Source organism: Microcaecilia unicolor, chromosome 4, assembly GCF_901765095.1.
Source record: "Microcaecilia unicolor chromosome 4, aMicUni1.1, whole genome shotgun sequence".
Lineage (NCBI taxonomy): Eukaryota > Metazoa > Chordata > Amphibia > Gymnophiona > Siphonopidae > Microcaecilia > Microcaecilia unicolor.
The window spans coordinates 66043709-66066027 of record NC_044034.1 but is presented as its reverse complement, the minus strand read 5'-3'; the positions used below and the strand labels follow the sequence as shown (position 1 = coordinate 66066027).

Sequence of the window (22319 nt, the reverse complement as noted above, 5' to 3'; positions counted from 1 at the left end):
TCAAAGATGACCTTAAGGTTACGAGAAGATGAGACAAGGAGATTGAGAGTGTTATTCACAGGGATAGAGAATGGGGAAAGAGGACAGGTGGGTTTAGGGAGAAAGATAAGAAGCTCAGTCTTGGCCATGTTTAGTTTCAGATGGTGGTGAGACATCCAGGCAGCAATGTCAGACAGGCACACTGAGACTTGGGCCTGGATTCCTGCTGAAATTTCTGGTGTGGAAAAGTAGATCTGAGAGTCATCAGCATAATAGTGATACTGAAAACTATGTGAGGAGATCAGAACACCAAGGGAAGAAGTATAGATGGAGACAAGAAAAGGTCCCAAGACAGAGCCCTGAGATACACCAGCTGATAGTGGAATAGAAGTGAAGGAGGATCCACCAGATCATACACTAAAAGAGCGATGGGAGAGAGAAGAAGAAAACCAAGAAAGAACAGAGTCTTGAAATCCAAGTGAGGATAGCATATCCTCACCACCACAGTAGATGGTGATCAACAGTGTAAAAAGCAGCAGACAGATCGAGAAGGATGAGGATAGAATAGAGACCTTTGGATCTGGCCAGGAACAGGAGATTGGAGACTTTAGGAAGAGCTGTTTCAGTTGAATGCAGAAGGCAAAAGACAGATTGAAGTGGATAAAGAATAGCTTGGGATGAAAGAAAGTCAGGACAATGGTGGTGAACAGTACGTTCAAGTATCTTGGATAGGAAAGGGAGGAGGGAGATGGGGGCAATAGTTGGAAGGGCAGGTAGGGTCCAATGAAGGTTTTTTTGAGGAGTGGTGTAACTACGGCATTTTTAAAGGCATCAAGAACAGTTGCAGTGGAAAGTAAAAGATTGCAGTTATGAAAGATAGAAGGGATGACAGTAGGAGAGATAGTGCTGAGTAGATGGGTGGGAATAGGATCAGAGGAGGAGGAAAGAAAACGTGCAGTTTCCTCTTCGGTAATTTCAGAAAAGGAAGAAAGGGCAACCTATCAAGGTGTTCTTGAGGGCAGTGTCTTGAAATTGATTAGTTTTGTGCATACCATGACAGTAATGAACCTCGCTCTGAAGCCAGGGTATGTGGAGTATGATCTCAGTCTCTCAAATTTACTGTTAATGCTCACTATAGTATTTACATCTTGCGAATGAGAGCTTCTTTCTGGAATTCATAAGATGTAATGTGAATAGGTAACCTATCTAGGTGTGCTGGAAAATTCCTTCTATTTAGGCCTTTGGTGCCCATAGTGAAAGAAAATATTTCTGTATCTTTCTGCCACATTTTCTTTGTCTCACACTGCATTTACTTGAGTATCTTCTCTCTGTCTACATGAACCACAGAGTAATCACTTGCCATCGACACCTCTATGATCAATGTTGTTCTCTTTATGACTATGTCCAGTTTCCTCGCATCTAGATTTATTATTTTGAAATGGAATTATCCCACATGATCATAATTCTCATAGGGTTATGATCCTAATACTTTAATACTTTTGTGGGACGGTGATGTTGTAACGTTTACAAAGGTTCCAATCAATGAATCGTGCTATCTCGTGCCTTTCTGTATAGAAATTTTCTGCAATCAAAATTTTTGCAGCCAGCTATGAGATGTGACCATTTCCAGCAGTTTCTTAAAGAAACTAACACCAACAGAAGGTAACCACTCCACTGAAGATCAAATGCCAAGCAAAGGATAGTAGAGCAAAAAACCTCTCTCAGATGGTGTCCACAATGAAGTCTTTATTCAAATAAGTAAAATGGGAGACCCGACACGAGTCACGTTTCGGCCCTACCGGCCTGCATCAGGGGTCTACAACAAGTAATGAAAAATGTAAAAACATCACCACATAAAATTATAAAGAATAAAGAATAAAATAAAACAAATTGTATATCATACATTTGAGGAAGAAAGCATGCCTAGCAATTTATAAAACAGTACATATTCCTAGAACAGTTGGATTACAGCCAAATCTCCTATAACGTATAAATAAAAAACAAAATGTTGATCAAAAGAAATATATACATATATCTATATAAATCTATATAAATAAAAATGTAAATGTTCGTTTGTTCAAAATCTTAAATCTCCAAAAGTTCTTCACCGATTGCTTTCAAATTTGGACACAACGTTGCATTCGAATATGTGCATGTTTTTATATACCTACTATTATATAGATGTCACAGCTGTCGTACTTGTGGAGCGGAAACAGTGCGATGAGTAATTGCAAATCAAACTAAGGAAGAACGGCCATCAGCGAACGAGCGAAACGCACAAAGAATGGCTCAAATACGTGCCGAGAAAGCAGCACAGCGACGTGCAGCCAGACTTGATGATGCACGGTTGCAAGCACCGCGATTGCGTTCTGCAGCTTCAGATCTGCTTTGTTCTCAACAGAATCAACACAACAGGCTGAGAGTGGCTTAAATCTCCAAAACTTCTTCACCGATTGCTTTGAAATTTCAACACAATGTTGCATTCGAATATGCGCGTGTTTTTATATACCTACAATTGCAAATCAAACTGAAGAAGAACGGGCATCAGCAAACGAGTGAAACAGACAAAGAATGGCTCGAATACGTACCGAGGCAACAGCACAGCGAAAAACATCGCTCGAGGCTACTACTACTACTATTTACTACTATTTAGCATTTCTATAGCGCTACAAGGCATACGCAGCGCTCTTGATCAATCATTGCAAGATTTGCGTGGAAACATCAGACCATTTGGGAACACATTAATATTGCTTGCAGGAGATTTCAGGCAAACATTACCTGTAGTTCCTCGATCGACACCAGCGGACGAAATAAATGCTTGCCTAAAATACTCTACGTTGTGGCAACATGTAAAGACGTTAAACTTAACTACAAATATGCGTGTCCAGCTGCAAAACGATCAATCAGCTCAGATATTCTCACATCAATTGCTGAAAATTGGGAACGGAAGGGTGCCGGTTGATCTGACCTCAGGACGAATTTCATTGCCTCATAACTTCTGCAATTTAATGACCTCAAAAGAACAATTGGTTGAAAAAGTATTTCCCAATATTCAAACCAATTATAAGAATCATGATTCGCTGAGTGAACGAGCTATTCTTGCGGCCAAGAACAAAGACGTCTACGAACTGAACAATATTATTCAGTCTAACATTCAAAGTGAGCCACTCACATACAAGTCCATCGACACTGTTCTGGAAGCAGATGAACCGCTTAATTATCCAACAAACTTTTTCAATTCACTCGATCTGCCAGGGATGCCACCGCACGTACTGCAACTGAAAATTGGCGTGCCAATTATCATGTTGCGAAATATCAACCGCCAAAGCTTTGCAACCGCACGCAGCTTGCAGTAAAAAAAGTAATGAGCAATGTCGTACAAGCAACAATCTTGACAAGACCTTTCAAAGGTGAACATGTCCTCATTCCTCGCATTCCTATGATTCCAACAGATATGCCATTTCAATTTAACAGATTGCAATTCCCAATTCGATTGGTGTTTGCAATCACCATCAACAATGCTCAGGGCCAATCTTTACAATTCACCCGTTTACATCTACATACGGATTGCTTCTCACATGGACAATTATATGTTGCATGTTCTACAGTCAGCAAACCAGACAACCTCTATCTCTGCACATACAATAGAACAACAAAAAATATTGTATACCCACAAGCATTGTGAAATTAAACATATTAGAAACGTGCGCTTCCTCTTTTCTTTCTTTTCCATTTAACCAGACTGAGCCACAGCAATGCGTGGCCGGGTAGAGCTAATATATATATATATATATATATATATATATATATATATATATATATATATATATATACACACACACACACACACACAAGACAAATCACATGATATACAGGTCACAAATATAAATAACAATGTAAGAGGCTAGGTTATTATGTGTATCCATTTAGATTACAATCTATACATAGGCATCTAAAATTGAAACATATTAACAAATAACCCAAGCAGAAACTTAGAAGATATTTCTTGTGAACAAACATACGCTATAGGAGATTTGGCTGTAATCCAACTGTTCTAGGAATATATACTGTCTTACAAATTCCTATGTATGCTTTCTTCCTCATATGTATGATATATAATTTGTTTTATTATTTATTATTTATAATTTTATGTGGTGATGTTTTTTACATTTTTTATTACTTGTTCTAGACCCCTGACGCAGGCCGGTAGGGCCGAAACACGACTTGTGTCGGGTCTCCTATTTTTCTTAAAGAATCTAAACATGTCCATTTTACCAGTTTTCCTACGCAGGCCGTGAACCATCTTGTCTGCAATCCACTGTCCTGGGCAGCCACTATCAATTTCTCATCTTTGGCTTTCAGGTTAATTCAATTTCAGCCGAAAATGCACTGGCATTTTTGGCCAAAACTGAAACAAGGCCGAATACCAATTTCAGACCAGTTTCAGCACCAAAATCATAATTTAGTTGGCCTCTTTTTATCTTCAGGAGCCAACTGTTTAGTCCTCTTAACTTTCTCATTATTTTCTGTGATTTCTCCTGCTGCAGTAGGTTCATGAATACATGCACCATGGCTTATTGTTGCAGTAGGGATATCTTCTTCTGAATATTTTGCACTACCACTGCCAGCATCATTAGCTCAACTGTAAGCTACAGATGGGCAACCTTTTTATCCTGGGTAATGTGCACACAGTATATATTCACATTTTTTCCTTCCTATCATACTTCCTCTGTAGTGTCGCCTTGCTGAGGTTTGGTATAGATCTTATACACTGGGGATCACCGTGTGAAGGCACTCAACAAGACCCTGAAGAAAAGTTTATATCCTCCCCCATAAAGATACACAGAAATTCTCCATCTTGGTTAATTCTATGCTGTGCTCTCTGTATGTAATGCCGCATGAATACACTGTAAAATAAATTTGGATCTTGACTGCTTAAAAGGCACTATTATATAATATACAACATTGCATTATAATTTCACTTGCATTAAGGTTGGATAAAATTGTTCAGATTAACACATCATCTCACCTACTAACCTATCACTAGTTGTGGACCAAATCTAAATCATATCCTGGCAATCTGATCTGTATGCAGATTTGTAGCACAATATCATAAATTTCAATGGTGCTATTACCATGGGAGGCTTATGCTGTGTTTTGTTTATGCTTTAATGTTTTATATATATTTTTTATTTATTCTGTTGTAATTCACCTTGAGAATGTTAAATGAAAAGGTAGTTATGAATTTGGTTGACCTTTAACCAGCCATTTTGATGTGTGTTTTTAAATGATTGGTCTATTGCGTAGGTACTAAATACGTTTGGACTGAGTCATAATTACAGCAGTGCAAATTCATGGACTCCCTTTTGGCAAGGTGCACCAGGTCAGGTCAGGTCAGGATTTTTACTTATCTGGTTCACAGCTGTCCATAATTTGGTACTATACATTTTGTTATAATACTCAAAGGGCCCTGTTTACTAAGGTGCACTAAAAATTAGCACGTGCTAATGCCAGAGACAACCACAGAGATATATGGGTGCCTCTAGTTTTAGCACATGCTAAAAATGTTAGCACGCCTACAGCGCAGCTTAGTAAACGGGGCCCAAATGGTTTTACTGAACTAATATTGTCCTCACATTCAGGCTGAAAGGCTAATATTGAGCTGGTCACCCTGCATAAAGATTAGCTCTAAATAGACATATGTGTATAAATAGGTATTCCGGTAGAACAGTATACCATTAGATACATGTACTAGGGGACTTATCCAGACCCGCAAAAAAAAAAAAAAATTCATGTCATTGGTTTTAATTTAGTGAAAAATGTAGTATGAAACTAATGGCAGCCCCTTTGTTTTCAGGAAAATGTTAAATGAATTACAGTACACAGGAGAAAGTCACTTTGTAAAGAGTATATATCTCTGTTAATACAGAGTTATTTTAGTGAGACAGAGGAGATGGACCAACCAGCAAGACCTCTCCATTCCGCTGAAGGCACCCACAGACCTCCTACACTTCCCCAAAAAGTACTTCGGTCTACCACCCTTCCAAAGACACCCCTTTTCCTGGTATCCAGTGGGCAGGTCAGGAGAAAATCTCAGTCATCCCTGTCCTGTTGGGAGCTGGGTTCATAAGGGTGCTGGTTGACCCTAGTGATAGTCACAAATAAAGTTCAATACAAGCTATATCATATTTGCATAATAATGAGGTGCTTTGCTTCTTATTATTATGTAGCATGCTTTGCAATTAACCACAGGTTAATTGGCAAAAATCCTTTGTTATTACCTTAACACACTTGAGTAACTACCCCCTCCCCACAGGTACAATCACAAATTGCTATCCTAACTAATCCAAAAAACATATCCACTTAAGTTCAGGGCCCCACATGGAATAGTTTGACTTAGATACGTTTACTGAAAACCCCCCTATGAGTTAACCGGACACATCAGCTGGTTAATTTTAACTGGGTTTACAATCGCTGATGATTGACCCCCCCTCCCCCTGTGTTTTTGTGTTATAAATAAACACAGTACATGGACCAAGGGGCTCTTTTCTGCTGTCATTTATGTTTCTCTGTTGTGGCACCTGCCAGCTCTCATCCAGTCAAATTGGGAAATATTCCATGTGTGTTATCAATTGCAACATATGGAACTATAGGTGGCAAGAGACAGCTTCAAAGAGCTATTTATTCACTACACATTTCACATCCTAAAAGTAGTTCAATTTCATACAAAAGTATAACAAAGGTGAGCTGTTCTAGAGTTTTTGTTCACTGTGACTTGCCAAATTATTTCGGAAAGGCATCAGTAATTACAAACCTTGAACTATTTTTCATTCAACATGAATACAAAGGATGCGAACACATTTTGGTTTTATGCAAACATTTATATTTTCTTTGTACATAAGGGCATGTCAGTTATATCCCAATATCTGCTTTTTAAAGATCTGTAACACTTATTCCTTTAAATATGTACATTTTGAGGACAATTCTCCAATGGGGTGCCTATAGCATGCATATACAGTAAACATGCCTATGTGTAGCCTATTCTATAAAGAAAAGACCTTGAGGCTTATTTTCAAAGCACTTAGCCTCCCAAAGTTCCATAGAAACATATGGAACTTAGCCTCCCAAAGTGCTTTGAAAATATGCCTCCTTATGTACTTTTCTTTATAGAATATCTGCGTACCACGGCAAGTAAGGCGTGATCACTTATAGCAGCCACTGAGCTGGTGCAAATGATCACACCTAAACTATGTATGCATTTTATAGTACTCTATAATCTAAGCACATAACATTGTGCCCTGTCCAGATTCCGCTGATGTGAATGTCCACTATTAAAATACACACCATCTTATAGAAGGTGCCATCTTATAGATAGTGTTTAGCCAGACTCCTGGCATTTCCAGTATATTTTATATATACCATAGTATTCTGGTCATTTATGTACATTTCTGGCCCCTTCTTTATAGAACTACTCCTTATCCTCAGATCTTATCAAGTGAAGGAAGGTTGCAGCTGAATTCTGCTTACCACTCATAAGCTTGGTCCTAACAAAGTGCAAACATAGGGCTGGAGTTACTAATGTGTACTACCACGTTAGTGCATGCTAATGCCATTAACATGTTATTTTACTACAGATCCATGTTATGCAATGGCACTCAGTTATTAGTGGATCCAAAAAAAACCTCTCTCAGATGGTGTTCTCAAACAAGGTCTTTATTCAAAATGATAAAATAACGACCCGACACGAGTCGTGTTTCTTCAAAACGATAAAATAACGACCCGACACGAGTTATTAGTAACACATGTGATATGTATGTGGGGTGGAGGAGTGATCTAGTGGTTAGGGGACCGGTCTTGACATCCAGAGGTGGCCGGCTCAAATCCCGCTGCTGCTCCTTGTGATCTTTGGCAAGTTACTTAACCCTCCATTGCCTCAGTAGCAAACATGGCCATTTTCAAACCAGAAAAACATCCAGCTTTTTGTTTCAAAAATTGCCTTTTGCAAGATGTTTTTGTGCTCAGTACAACTATCTTTTAGCATTCTTAGTAGACTGGCCACACAGAAATCCCAGCAGAGCAGTGAGGCACCCTTAGGGGACACTGCAGTGGACTCACATAAAAGGTCCCAGGTACACATCTCACCATTACCCCATTATATTGTATAATGAGCCCTCCAAAACCCACCAAAAACTACTGCACACAACTGTACAACACTACAATAGCCCTTATGCCTGCAGATGTCATCTACATGTAAGTACAGTAGGTTTTTGGTGGGTTTTGGAGAGCTCATACTTTCCACCACAAGTGTACCAGTTAGAGCAGGATATGGGCCTGAGTCCCCTTCTCTACAGTCCACTGCACCGACCACCAGCCTACTCCAGGGAAGCTGCCTGTTGCTGTAATAGGACTGGCCATAACATCTGAAGATGTCATAGAGGCCACCTTTGGGGGATGGGAAGGGATCAGTGACCACTTGGGAGTAAGGTGGTTATGCCTTAATCTCTCCAGTGATCATTGGGTCATTTGGTAATTTAGGGCACCTTTTGGTCACTTAGTCATGACTGAAACAGCTTACTAAGCCGCACTATAGGCGCGCTAGCGTTTTTAGCGTGCACTAAACTTTAGCATGCACTAACACTAGAGACACCCATATATTCCTATGGGTGTCTCTAGCGTTAGAATGTGCTAATTTTTAGCATGCACTAAAAATGCTAGCACACCTTAATAAACAGGGCCCTTAATTTTGGCCCTGAACATTTTCATTTAGTTCCATTTATTGCAGAAAAATGTCTATCTTTTGGTACCGACCATGTCCCACCCAAATTACACCCTAACATGCCCCCTTTGAAATTCAGACGAACTGTGGAACAAAGTGTCTAAAGTTAGGGTGTCAAAAATCGCTACTTGGACATTTTTGAGAGAAAAATGTCCTCCTGTCACCTTATCACACATTTTTTGGATGTTTTTTTGTTTTGAAAATGAGCCGCTAAGGGACTTAAGTGCACATTTTATAGAATAGCGCCTAGCTCATACTTGCATAACTGCCAATAATTGGCAGCAATCACCTGCGTAAGTGCTATTCTATAAATACGTCAATAATTTTCAAATCATCCCAAACACTAAACAATTATTATAAATGATCTTCTTGCAGTATATTCCTTATAAACTATTTCATATTGTAATATACGGGGATCCTCAGATATTATGCCAGCAGCAAACCATCTAAAAAACCTTACGTTATAATGATGGAGCTGTTCAACTCGTCATAGGTCCACCCGTTTTCTCCTGATTTCTTAGTTATATTTATTTATTCATTTTTTATAGGTTTTTTCTTGAAAAAAAATTTTTTTCTAATACTTTTTGATATTTCAAAAGAGTTAAAGTAATATAACTTAGCTTTTAACGTAACTTAAAGCAGCATTATCTCCAGAATAAACCTCTGCCGACTTGGCCAGGTTTCGAAGGTCTTCTTCAGGGAAGAGGTTTATATCATACTGCATAAATTCATATCAGCAAAATGGAGAAAACGGGTGGACCTATGACGAGTTGAACAGCTCCATCATTATAACGTAAGGTTTTTTAGATGGTTTGCTGCTGGCATAATATCTGAGGATCCCCGTATATTACAATATGAAATAGTTTATAAGGAATATACTGCAAGAAGATCATTTATAATAATTGTTTAGTGTTTGGGATGATTTGAAAATTATTGACGGATAAATTTAATCCTCACACCTACTTTATAAGGTCCCTTTAAAGTAGATTCTATAAATACGTGCACATTACCGGCACCTAACTTTAATCGTATCTTACAGAATTGAAGGCAGCCTTTAGTAACTAGGCCTCTTTAACAAAAAATATACAGACCACACACTTCTGAATGACCTTTTTGTAAAGGTGTAAATGGGTAGTTTGTACATTTTTCTCAGAGAGTTGCATGAGATTTTTTGCAAGTGTGAAACTTAATCAACTTCAGTCTTAACCCAATTGTCATTCTTTTAAGCAACTCGTGTGTACACACTTTCAGGGGAGGAGTTTGGGCAGGACTTGGGTGGAGTCAGAGCTATGCACCATGGGTGTAGTTTGCCTGTTTCATTTGGTGGGGCAAAGGGTGGGGCTTGGCACATTAGCATATTCATTTTGCATACATATATATTCATTATGGTTTTACACACAAACTAGAATAAAATACTGAATATGAAGTCAGCATATGAAAACAGTGAAGATATTTTTTCTTTAACTGAAATGAGCTAGCACCACAGGAAATTTCTCTCACTAAGCCCCCTCTCACATTCACATGAATTAGCAAGGGGAGAGTGCACTTTCCCTTTCCCTCTTCCCTAGGCCTGTCACCAGCACTCACCCATTTTCTCCTAAAAATCCCAGCCCTTTCTCCCTTCCTCCTTCTTACCTGCACTTCCCCAAACCATGCCACATGGATATATAAAATAGCAACCACTCCACCCTAAATAGGCAGCACTTCTTTCCTGGGGTCTTCCACAGGCAGCACTTTTTTCCAGCCAACCTCCCCCCAGAGTAGCACTTAAACCCCAGGCATTTTTTTCTCTTGGCCCCCTCCACTGACAGTACTTATTCCCAGGGGGTGACTCACGGTAACTTACTGCCTGAGGTGAGGGATGAGGTGGCACCCCACCCCCCAGGCACCCAAAAGAGAGGAATCCCTGAAAACTCTGATCACAGAGGAGGGCGAGGAGGTCCCTTCAACATTAGTCAGGCAGTTGCCCAAAGAAAGAATACAATTTATATTCCCAAGCTATACAAAAAAAAAAATAAATAAACGGTCAACATTGGTTACACTCAGCAAAAATTATTTGCATTACATTATGTTACTGACCCCTGACTCTGCATTGTCACAGTGTTAAATGCAAGCATACATTCTACATCCACAGGAGCCTTCTTCATGCAACATGGACAGAGAGCTGAACTAGAGCATTTCTGCCAGCTTTCTTCCCGGATATTCAATGCTGAGCCACGTCCAGGGAAAACGCAGCTGGATAAAATATAGCTAGTTAAAGGGTCCTTTTACTAAGGTGCGCTGAAAAATGACCTGCGGAAGTGTAGGCGTGGGTTTTGGGCATGCGCAGGTCCATTTTTCAGCATGCCTGTAAAAAAAAGGCCTTTTTTAAATTTTTGCCGAAAATAGGCGTGCGGCAAAATCAAAATTGGCGCGCGTCCATTTTGGATCTGAGACCTGACCGCCACCCATTGACATAGTGGTAAAGTCTCACTCGGTAACCAGGCAGTAATGGACCTATACGCATCAAATGCCACTTGGCGCAACCAATACACACATCCAAAACTAAAAATTATTTTTTGGACGTGCGTATCAGATGAACGCCAAAAATGAAATTACCGCAAGAGACACGCAGTAGCCTGGTGGTAGCTCCATTTTGGCACGCATTGGGTGCGCGTAGACACACAGCTTAGTAAAAGGGCCCCTCACTGTGATATTCGTCACGTAACCAGCTAGGATGAACTGCAAAAAGACAGGACTGTGTTTTATATGGTCATACTAGCTAGTTAAAAGGGTCTTTTACAAAGGCACACTAGCGTTTTTAGCATGCACTATAAATCAGCATGCGCTAAATGCAGAGACGCCCATTATATTCCTATGGGCATCTTAGCATTTAGCACACGATGATTGTTAGCATGTGCTAAAAACACTAGCACACCTTTGTAAAAGGGTAGGGTTACCATATGTCCGGAATTAACCGGACATGTCCTCTTTTGGAGGACATGTCCAGGCAACCGGGTGGGTTTTGCCAATCTGCCTGTTTGTTCGGATTTCTGGACAAACAGGCAGGCTGGTGGGCGACCCGTTTGTCCGGAAATCCGGACAAACGGGCAGATTGCTAGCCTCCCCTCCCCTTACTTACTACTGCCCTGGTGGTCTAGTGACCTCTTCCGCCTTTGGGGCAGGAAAGAGCCCCCACTTTCCTGCCCAGAGCGCTGCCCTGCATGCATCCTTCCTGTTTGTGATCTCGGCGCCAATTCAAAATGGCCGCCGAAAGTTGAAGTGACCTTGCGATACTTCAACTCTCGGTGGCCATGTTGAATTAGCGCCGAGATCACGAACAGAAAGGATGCATGCAGGGCAGCGCTCCGGGCAGGAAAGAGGAGGCTCTTTCCTACCCCGAAGTCACTAGACCACCAGGGCAGTAGTAAGGTAAGAGGAGGGGGGTGATGGGGAGGGGGAGTGACGGGGTGTTTGACAGGGGGGGAGGGGAAAATGTGACAGGGGGCGGAGTGAGGGCGTCAAATGGGGCGGGGCAGGACATGAAAGGGGCAGGGTGGGGTGTGAAAGGGGGCAGGTCATGTGTCCTCCTTTTTGGGGGACAAAATATAGTAACCCTATAAAAGGGGACCTAAGTGCTTTATCCCCCTTACAACTCACCATAGTATTTTATAATGGCACACAAACTCTTCTGAAGTATGGGCTTAGCACATTGCACAAAAAACAAAAAAACAAAAAACTACAGCATTAGTGCGCATAGACCTGCAGAGGATAACATTACGTACATAACAGGTCACCAATGTGTGAAGGCCGTCGACCCTATTTCCAGCCTATTTTATAAAGGCACACATGGGCAGATGATTGAAAGCCCCACGCTGTTTCAAACAGCATTCTAAAAACAGCGCAAATTTATGCTCACTATTATCTCTGATTATATAGTAAAGTGCGAGAAGATTATGCCTAAGGAGACCTGTCAAACACAGGGGCTGGAGGTCCATGGGACCACTAGACCTCAAACAGCATGGCCCTGGTGGTGTAGTACCCCCACCCCAAGCCAAGTGACACAGGGACTGGAGGTCCTGTGGACTTCCAGTCCCCCCAACACACACACACACTCACATAACACACACAAGTTCGGGGGGGGCTGGAGATCTGGTGGGTCTCCAGCCCCTTAACCCCCCCCCCCCCAGCATCCCCTCAAATAAATAGAGCCCTGGTACCCAGTGGGTGCGAGTCAACCCCCCCCCCCCCCCCACCTGGTGGTCTAGCGGCCCTCTTCCCTACTTCCCTTCCTTCGTTGGAGGAGGGAGGTGGCCTCCCTCCTCTTCCATCGGCACCCAGGATGCACTGGACAGGGCTCAGCACCACCATTTTTGAGGCAGCACCAATGGAAGAGGAAGGGAAGACACCTCCCTCCTCCAACGAAGGTAGAGGGTGGAGAAGAGGGCTGCTAGACCACCAGGTGGGGGGGGTTGACTCACAGCCCACTGGGCCACCAGGGCTCTATTTATTTGAGGAGATGCTAGGGGGGTTGGGGGGCTGAAGACCCACCAGAACTCCAGCCCCCCCTGAACTTGTGTCAGGTGGGTCAGGAGGACTGGAGGTCCATCGCTGGGGGGGGGGGGGTCAGGTTAGCACTCCTGCTCCTGTGGGGGGCGGATGCTGCATTATGGGGAATGGGGGGTCTGCTAGCAGGCAAATGCATGCTGGTCAGGGCTCAACATTCCTCCCCAATGGTCTGCAAACCCTAACGCCAGTTCTGAGCTGGCATAGGTTTTGCCAGGGACAGCATGCCAATGTTTGCTGCACTGCTCGCCGATCATTGGGGAGAATACATTTTTACCCTGAGCCCTGTTTTACATGCATTTCCATGACAGTTGTGTTCAGAGTCTGCAAGCCCGTTGTTTCACACAATCGAGGGCTCTGATCATGGGACAGTAGGAAACGCAAGCGCTATTATGGCGCTAACAACATCTAGCACCTGTGTTTGCTTCTGATCATCGGCCCAACAGGCAGGAATGTTCTCACCCCAAACAGCAGAAGGCAAGCCAAAAATCACACTGTTTAATGTAAATGCAGGCACGGTAAAATGCAAGTAGCATGAAAGTGACCTAATTAATCATTGCTGTGCTGTTTACTTCAAGAAATTGAGGCACTAGAGAACAATTTTATAAAATGGTGCATTGGCAGGGAAGACACTTAAGCAGATATTTTGTGCCTGTTTTTGTCCCTGGATAGTTTGAACCAGAGTTATCAGTAAATGAGTCCATTATTTTCAGTGAGGAAAGCACTGGTCCAAAACTTGAAATACTTAAACCTATTAGGGTACAAATTGTAATTCTCTCTTCTTCACAGTCAGTATGATGGTAGGAAGGTTACTTTATATCATTGTGTTTTTAGTTTAACCCAACTGTACCTGGGTAACACTTCTCCCTTCCCCTTTGGGAAAATCCACTGCTTATTTCTAGGATATGCAACATAAAGTACGTTTTACAGTTCTAGGATCTTGCCAGGTACTTGTGACCTGGATTGGGCACTGTTGAAAACAGGATACTTGATGGACCTTCAGTCTGTCCCAATGTGGCAAGGCTTAAGTTCTTATGGTTATAGGTATAGTTTTACTGCTTACTTTGTGGGGGGGGGGGGGGGGTAAAGAGGCTTAAGAGTAAGGCGGTCATATTGCTAGTGGGAGCAGAAGGACAAATTCAGCATTACAACCTGTAATATTTAGGTGGTACTGTCCCCCCCAATGGGTGCCCCAAAACGTTTGGGCAATCCCAGTACCAGGAACGCAACGCCAGGGCACTTAGCACAGAGGTGCCTGCAAACCTGTTTCTAAAATACTAGACTATTTAAAAAAAAAAAAAAGTGAGGTCCTCTTTTTGGATGAAAATCACATGAATCAGAGACACTGAGATATTCTAAAAGCAACATGAACATACCGATCCATAGAGCTCCCCCTTTTCATTCATTCCAAGGTACAGTCCACTGTCTACACCTCGAATGCTGACCAGTCCCACTGCTATACTGATAAATTCCAGTATGCCTACAAAACACAAAGAACAAGCAACAATTTGTAGACTGTTTTATTCATCAGCAATTCACTCGGTGATTAATGTTTAACAATTCTCAGCATGATAACATGAAAACCACTGCATCATTTTTTTTTTTTTTCGGATGCTGTCTCCAGCTGGTAGGAAATCCACTGAATAGATTCTGTCCATGAGAGCGTTTAACTTCTGTGTGCTAAAATGATGCAGTCCAGATAGCATAACAATGTTACAGCTCAAGAGATTAATGTATTCTGCACCTTTCAACATTTTTCTAACAAATCTCTACAACTGTTATGGAAAACAAATCTATAAAAAAAAATGTAAATAATATTACTATTTTTTCAAACTAAGAGTATACTTAAAACACACATATACACATCATAATTGTTGAAATAAAGAAACCACAAAAGAGAGCACGTACATTTATTGACGCCCTATGGCAAGCATTTGTCCCCGATCCACAAGAAACTTCCTTCTCTTATAGGCTAACATTGTGTCGTCATCTGCTGAGATTCTGAGGGAAGGAAAACCTGAGGTGTAATCCCTTTTCAATCACATCTGATCTGACAAGATTTCCCTTAAGAGTCATTTTGCCTCCTGCCATATCAATAACTTTTCTGATTTTAGTAATTACTCCTGTATAAATGCTTCATTTGCTTTGCCCATTTCCTTTAGACCTTGGAGAAGCATCAATACACTGGGCTATAATTTGCATTGAGCTCTGTAGAAAAAATGCCCTATTTGCAGAGAGTGTACACTGAGAAAGTGCATGGTACTCTACCCTGAACATCTGCATAAAACAGCTCAAAGTTATCTGGCTCTGGGGAGTATTTCTCTCCTCTGCAAAAATTGCTTAGCTCATCAATGAAGATAACACACACGCCTGCCTGGCACAAACCTGGAATTTTAATGAAGCAAACCAGATTCCATTTTTTAAAAAAGCAATAGTGTGAAGCTATTTTGATCCAACAATCGCTCAAAGAGAACATTAATATAGAATTCGCTTCTATATTTAGCCTTTGGATCTGCAGTTAAACAAGAACTACATGGTAAAGTGACAATCTGTAAATTGTGCAAAACAAGCTGATAATTATTAGAAATTCTCAGGTTCGCTTTTGAAAGCTGTTCAGAAAAAGAGCGTTTACAAAAATATCCAGTGCTGGCAAATGATAAAGCTTGGACAGACAACTTGATGTCTGGCCAAAATTTATTCATTTAAATTTAGGAGGGGCCATGGTATTTCAGTGCAAAGCCAAAATTTATGCAGATAGCAAGAATATTCAGCCACTATCCAGGAAATTTATCCACTTAGAAGGACCACACAAATAATAACCTTTAAAAAATTTTGGGGTCCTTTTACCAAGTTGCACTAAAAAGGGGTCAGTGCTGGTGTCAGTGTGTCAATTTTTTGTGCGCTGCGAAATGGCCACCTTGCCATATGTTTTCCTAATGGCCATGCGCTAAACTCCCTGTTAGCATGTGGCCATTACCGTTGAGCCCTTAATGCCCCCTATTTAGGAGGCGGTAAGGGCTTCCGCACTACTCTCACGCTAACTGAGTAGCACATAGTAATGTGCCTGTGATACCCAATTAGTGCAGGCACACCTAATTTCCACCCATGGACATGGCTCCTGCACTGGAAAATAAAAAATATTTTCCAGTGCGGGATTAAAATATGCTAAATGGAAAACTACCACGGGATGTCTCAGTGCGTCCTGCGGTAGTGCCCTTTTAGCGAGCAGTAGGCTTGCGTTAGGCCTACTTAGCATTCTGTGCCAAACTCCAAATGTATTCTGTAACAACACGTGTAACTTAATTGGCTTAACAGGTCAATCAGCATTGTTAACAGAACTTAACAAGCAACAATGAGCACTAATTGGCAATAATTATAATTTACGTGCATAACTCCCTAAGGGCTCTGTTTACTAAGATGCGCTAGCATTTTTAGCGCATGCACAAAATTAGCATGCACTGTGTAGTCGCCTATAACAATATTGTGAGCGCCTACTCAGTTAGCGAGCGCTAAAAGCACTAACACCCCTCTAGCGTGGCTTAGTAAACAGGGCCCTAAGTGTATTCTGCAATGCACTGCGCCTAAATTTTAATGCTCACAGGCAAAAAGGGGTGTGGATATGGATCTGGAAATAGGCGTACATTGGCCTTCCAAAATTTACGCTCTTTGTTATAGAATATAGCCCACTGTGCATAAATCTAGTACCAGGATTTACGCCACATTTTCACTGGTGTAAATGGAGGCGCATAGTCTTAGGCCCTAGAATATCAACTAAGCTTATTCTATTTACCACGTCTAATTATAGGCAACGCTTATAGAATATGTTTAGGCAGAAATGTTTTCTGTGCATATTTTCTAGGCACCATATATAGAATCTGGTCCCTTAGTAAAAGGGGCGCTAAATAAATAAGTTATTAATTTAAATTATGGATCACATAATCAGTGATCCTACTCAAATGAATAGGGCTACTGGTTATCGGGCATAAACACTGACCCCATTTGTATGTTGAATACAATACTACAGTACTGACGGTCTCATCTGACTAATAAAAGAGCACTCAGATTTTTAACAATTAATTTTGTATCTCCTGGAAAAATGACTGTCTCCTAATCAATAACATCCATAAACCACATAAATCTCAGCACTGGTTGAAGCGTCAGAGAAATGAGTGGCCAAGATAATGTAAACAGAAAACCTGCTCTTTACAAGGGAATATTGATCATAATGTTATATATTATTCAGAAGAAACAAGATGGAGCCCACTGTTTTGGCTTTAGTATTTACCTGGCTTACTATGACATGCACATTTCTCTAAATATATGAATAGACTTCAAAGAAAGGTTTGGAGGCAGGGGAAAATAAATGTATCTGTATATATTTGAAATATTTTCAATTTTCTAGAAATAAAATAATTATGCTTAGTAGGATATAGGTTGTGTGAAGTGTTTATAATGTTTTATATAGGCATTATCTGTCAGACTCTACATATCACGCCTTAATTTCTGCATGGACATCGAAGCATATTCTATAACAATACATGTAACTTAATTGGTTAGCTAATCAGTGCTGTCAATTGAATGTTTAAACAGTTATCAGCACTAATTGGCATCAAGATTTACATGCACAACTCATCAAGCGTATTCTGTAACATGGTGCGTATAAATTCAAAGTCGCATAGTTGAAAAGGGGACATGGCCATGGGTGGGCATGGGCGTTTCGAAAATCTGTGTGCGTTGTTATGTTATGTTACATGATTCTTCTATTCTGCAATAACCAATAATAGCTCTATGCGGATCACATAGTCAAAAAGAACAACAGGAACAATCCTCCTGGAATTACAGTAGCATATTACTACATAATTATATTAAAGGTGTTTTACAAATAAGTAGGTTTCAAGATTCTTGCGAAATATTAAATAATTTGGTATGACTTGAATCGACGTTGGTAGTGAATTCCACACAAAGGCAGCTTGATAATATAAGGAAGAATTAAATATTTTAAGTTTTTTAACCAGCTTGGGCGATTGAAAACAAAGTAGCATTTGATTACCAGTCTTACAATGAACACCATTGGAAGGAAGTGTTACCCAATCAGCTAAATACAACGAGGCCTCACCATACAGAAAACAATGAACTAAGGTACAGAGTTTGAATTGTACCCTGGTGTGCACAGGCAGCCAATGTAAATTCTTAAGCAATGGAGAGACAGAGTCTGATCATTAGACAGGATATATCAAGCTGGCAACTGTGTTTTGAACCAACTGCAATCGTCTTATCAAAGTCTTGGAACAACTCGTATAGAATACACCCGCTCTGCGCCTAATGTAGGCATCGGGATTTACGCCAAGTAATAAGTGGCATAAATGGCCACAACTAAATTTGGTCGCATGGAGAGGTGCTCGGCATATTCCATATACCGCACGGAAATTTAAGCTTATTCTATCAAATTTAGGCGTACTTTAGAGAATACGCGTATTTTTTTCCGTTTGGAATTTTCAAGCACCATATGTAGAATCTAGCCCTATACTTGTGTCTTAAGCCTGTTTACTTAAAATAAGCACTGTTGTATAGTGGGGATGGCAAGCCAGAAAATTTTTGTTTCGTCTTGCCTCACCAATCTAATGCATTTTTTTGAGGGGGTAAGCAAACATGTGGACAATGGGGAGCCGGTTGATATTGTATATCTGGATTTTCAGAAGGCGTTTGACAAAGTGCCGCACGAAAGACTCCTGAAGAAATTGCAGAGTCATGGAATCGGAGGTAGGGTATTATTATGGATTAAGAACTGGTTGAAAGATAGGAAGCAGAGAATAGGATTGCGTGGCCAGTATTCTCAGTGGAGGAGGGTAGTTAGTGGGGTCCCGCAGGGGTCTGTGCTGGGTCCGTTGCTTTTTAATGTATTTATAAATGACCTAGAGATGGGAATAACTAGTGAGGTAATTAAATTCGCCGATGACACAAAATTATTCAGGGTCGTCAAGTCGCAGGAGGAATGTGAACGATTACAGGAGGACCTTGCGAGACTGGGAGAATGGGCGTGCAAGTGGCAGATGAAGTTCAATGTTGACAAGTGCAAAGTGATGCATGTGGGTAAGAGGAACCCGAATTATAGCTACGTCTTGCAAGGTTCCGCGTTAGGAGTTACGGATCAAGAAAGGGATCTGGGTGTCGTCGTCGATGATACGCTGAAACCTTCTGCTCAGTGTGCTGCTGCGGCTAGGAAAGCGAATAGAATGTTGGGTGTTATTAGGAAGGGTATGGTGTGCGGATGTTATAATGCCGTTGTATCGCTCCATGGTGCGACCGCACCTGGAGTATTGTGTTCAGTACTGGTCTCCGTATCTCAAAAAAGATATAGTAGAATTGGAAAAGGTACAGCGAAGGGCGACGAAAATGATAGTGGGGATGGGACGACTTTCCTATGAAGAGAGGCTGAGAAGGCTAGGGCTTTTCAGCTTGGAGAAGAGACGGCTGAGGGGAGATATGATAGAAGTGTATAAAATAATGAGTGGAATGGATCGGGTGGATGTGAAGCGACTGTTCACGCTATCCAAAAATACTAGGACTAGAGGGCATGAGTTGAAGCTACAGTGTGGTAAATTTAAAACGAATCGGAGAAAATTTTTCTTCACCCAACGTGTAATTAGACTCTGGAATTCATTGCCGGAGAACGTGGTACGGGCGGTTAGCTTGACGGAGTTTAAAAAGGGGTTAGATAGATTCCTAAAGGACAAGTCCATAGACCGCTATTAAATGGACTTGGAAAAATTCCGCATTTTTAGGTATAACTTGTCTGGAATGTTTTTACGTTTGGGGAGCGTGCCAGGTGCCCTTGACCTGGATTGGCCACTGTCGGTGACAGGATGCTGGGCTAGATGGACCTTTGGTCTTTCCCAGTATGGCACTACTTATGTACTTATGTCTTGTTTCCCGTGTCACGTCTGGGAATGTTCTTTTTGATCATTTTCATTTGCCCATGTTTTTTATCATGGGAACAAGTCATACTGTATGCACGCAATAGCATATGCATGCACGGTGGTTCATGCATGTATGAGGGTTCACATACAGTGGGGGAAATAAGTATTTGATCCCTTGCTGATTTTGTAAGTTTGCCCACTGACAAAGACATGAGCAGCCCATAATTGAAGGGTAGGTTATTGGTAACAGTGAGAGATAGCACATCACAAATTAAATCCGGAAAATCACATTATGGAAAGTATATGAATTTATTTGCATTCTGCAGAGGGAAATAAGTATTTGATCCCCCACCAACCAGTAAGAGATCTGGCCCATACAGACCAGGTAGATGCTCCAAATCAACTCGTTACCTGCATGACAGACAGCTGTCGGCAATGGTCACCTGTATGAAAGACACCTGTCCATAGACTCAGTGAATCAGTCAGACTCTAATCTCTACAAAATGGCCAAGAGCAAGGAGCTGTCTAAGGATGTCAGGGACAAGATCATACACCTGCACAAGGCTGGAATGGGCTACAAAACCATCAGTAAGACGCTGGGCGAGAAGGAGACAACTGTTGGTGCCATAGTAAGAAAATGGAAGAAGTACAAAATGACTGTCAATCGACAAAGATCTGGGGCTCCACGCAAAATCTCACCTCGTGGGGTATCCTTGATCATGAGGAAGGTTAGAAATCAGCCTACAACTACAAGGGGGGAACTTGTCAATGATCTCAAGGCAGCTGGGACCACTGTCACCACGAAAACCATTGGTAACACATTACGACATAACGGATTGCAATCCTGCAGTGCCCGCAAGGTCCCCCTGCTCCGGAAGGCACATGTGACGGCCCGTCTGAAGTTTGCCAGTGAACACCTGGATGATGCCGAGAGTGATTGGGAGAAGGTGCTGTGGTCAGATGAGACAAAAATTGAGCTCTTTGGCATGAACTCAACTCGCCGTGTTTGGAGGAAGAGAAATGCTGCCTATGACCCAAAGAACACCGTCCCCACTGTCAAGCATGGAGGTGGAAATGTTATGTTTTGGGGGTGTTTCTCTGCTAAGGGCACAGGACTACTTCACCGCATCAATGGGAGAATGGATGGGGCCATGTACCGTACAATTCTGAGTGACAACCTCCTTCCCTCCGCCAGGGCCTTAAAAATGGGTCGTGGCTGGGTCTTCCAGCACGACAATGACCCAAAACATACAGCCAAGGCAACAAAGGAGTGGCTCAGGAAGAAGCACATTAGGGTCATGGAGTGGCCTAGTCAGTCACCAGACCTTAATCCCATTGAAAACTTATGGAGGGAGCTGAAGCTGCGAGTTGCCAAGCGACAGCCCAGAACTCTTAATGATTTAGAGATGATCTGCAAAGAGGAGTGGACCAAAATTCCTCCTGACATGTGTGCAAACCTCATCATCAACTACAGAAGACGTCTGACCGCTGTGCTTGCCAACAAGGGTTTTGCCACCAAGTATTAGGTCTTGTTTGCCAGAGGGATTAAATACTTATTTCCCTCTGCAGAATGCAAATAAATTCATATACTTTCCACAATGTGATTTTCCGGATTTAATTTGTGATGTGCTATCTCTCACTGTTACCAATAACCTACCCTTCAATTATGGGCTGCTCATGTCTTTGTCAGTGGGCAAACTTACAAAATCAGCAAGGGATCAAATACTTATTTCCCCCACTGTATGTGCAGAAAAAGAGTGTGTCCTATTATCCTCAAATAAAAAAAAAAGCATGAAATTTTGGTGTATTTTCTGCTTGTTTTCAGATTTTAACGACATACATGACATGGGATACGTCATTGACATTTCTCATGTTTTTGCAAACAACAGTCCCATGTACAGACCAGTTTCCGCAAGACAAAGGATGCCTCACTTTCTAACTCATACACTGTACAGAATCTAACAAGCTCAATTTGGAAGGCTAACAAAGAATTGCCATAGCTTTATATGCCTCATGTCAGCAGTATATGCTATTAAATCTGTTCCTAAATGTTAGTTAAATGACAACTACAAATTATCCGCAGGGATCCCTGTATTACTCGA

At 41.4% G+C, this 22319-nt stretch overlaps 1 protein-coding gene across 1 annotated transcript in view; it reads right to left on the bottom strand.

Annotated features, from left to right (window-relative positions):
- FGF9 (fibroblast growth factor 9) overlaps nucleotides 1–22319 on the bottom strand; it is a 97071-nt gene that overhangs the window by 12765 nt on the left and 61987 nt on the right. The window contains exon 3 of the mRNA XM_030200307.1: nucleotides 14677–14780. Within this exon, the coding sequence (XP_030056167.1) occupies nucleotides 14677–14780 (104 nt within the window). The remainder of the gene's footprint in view (nucleotides 1–14676; nucleotides 14781–22319) is intronic.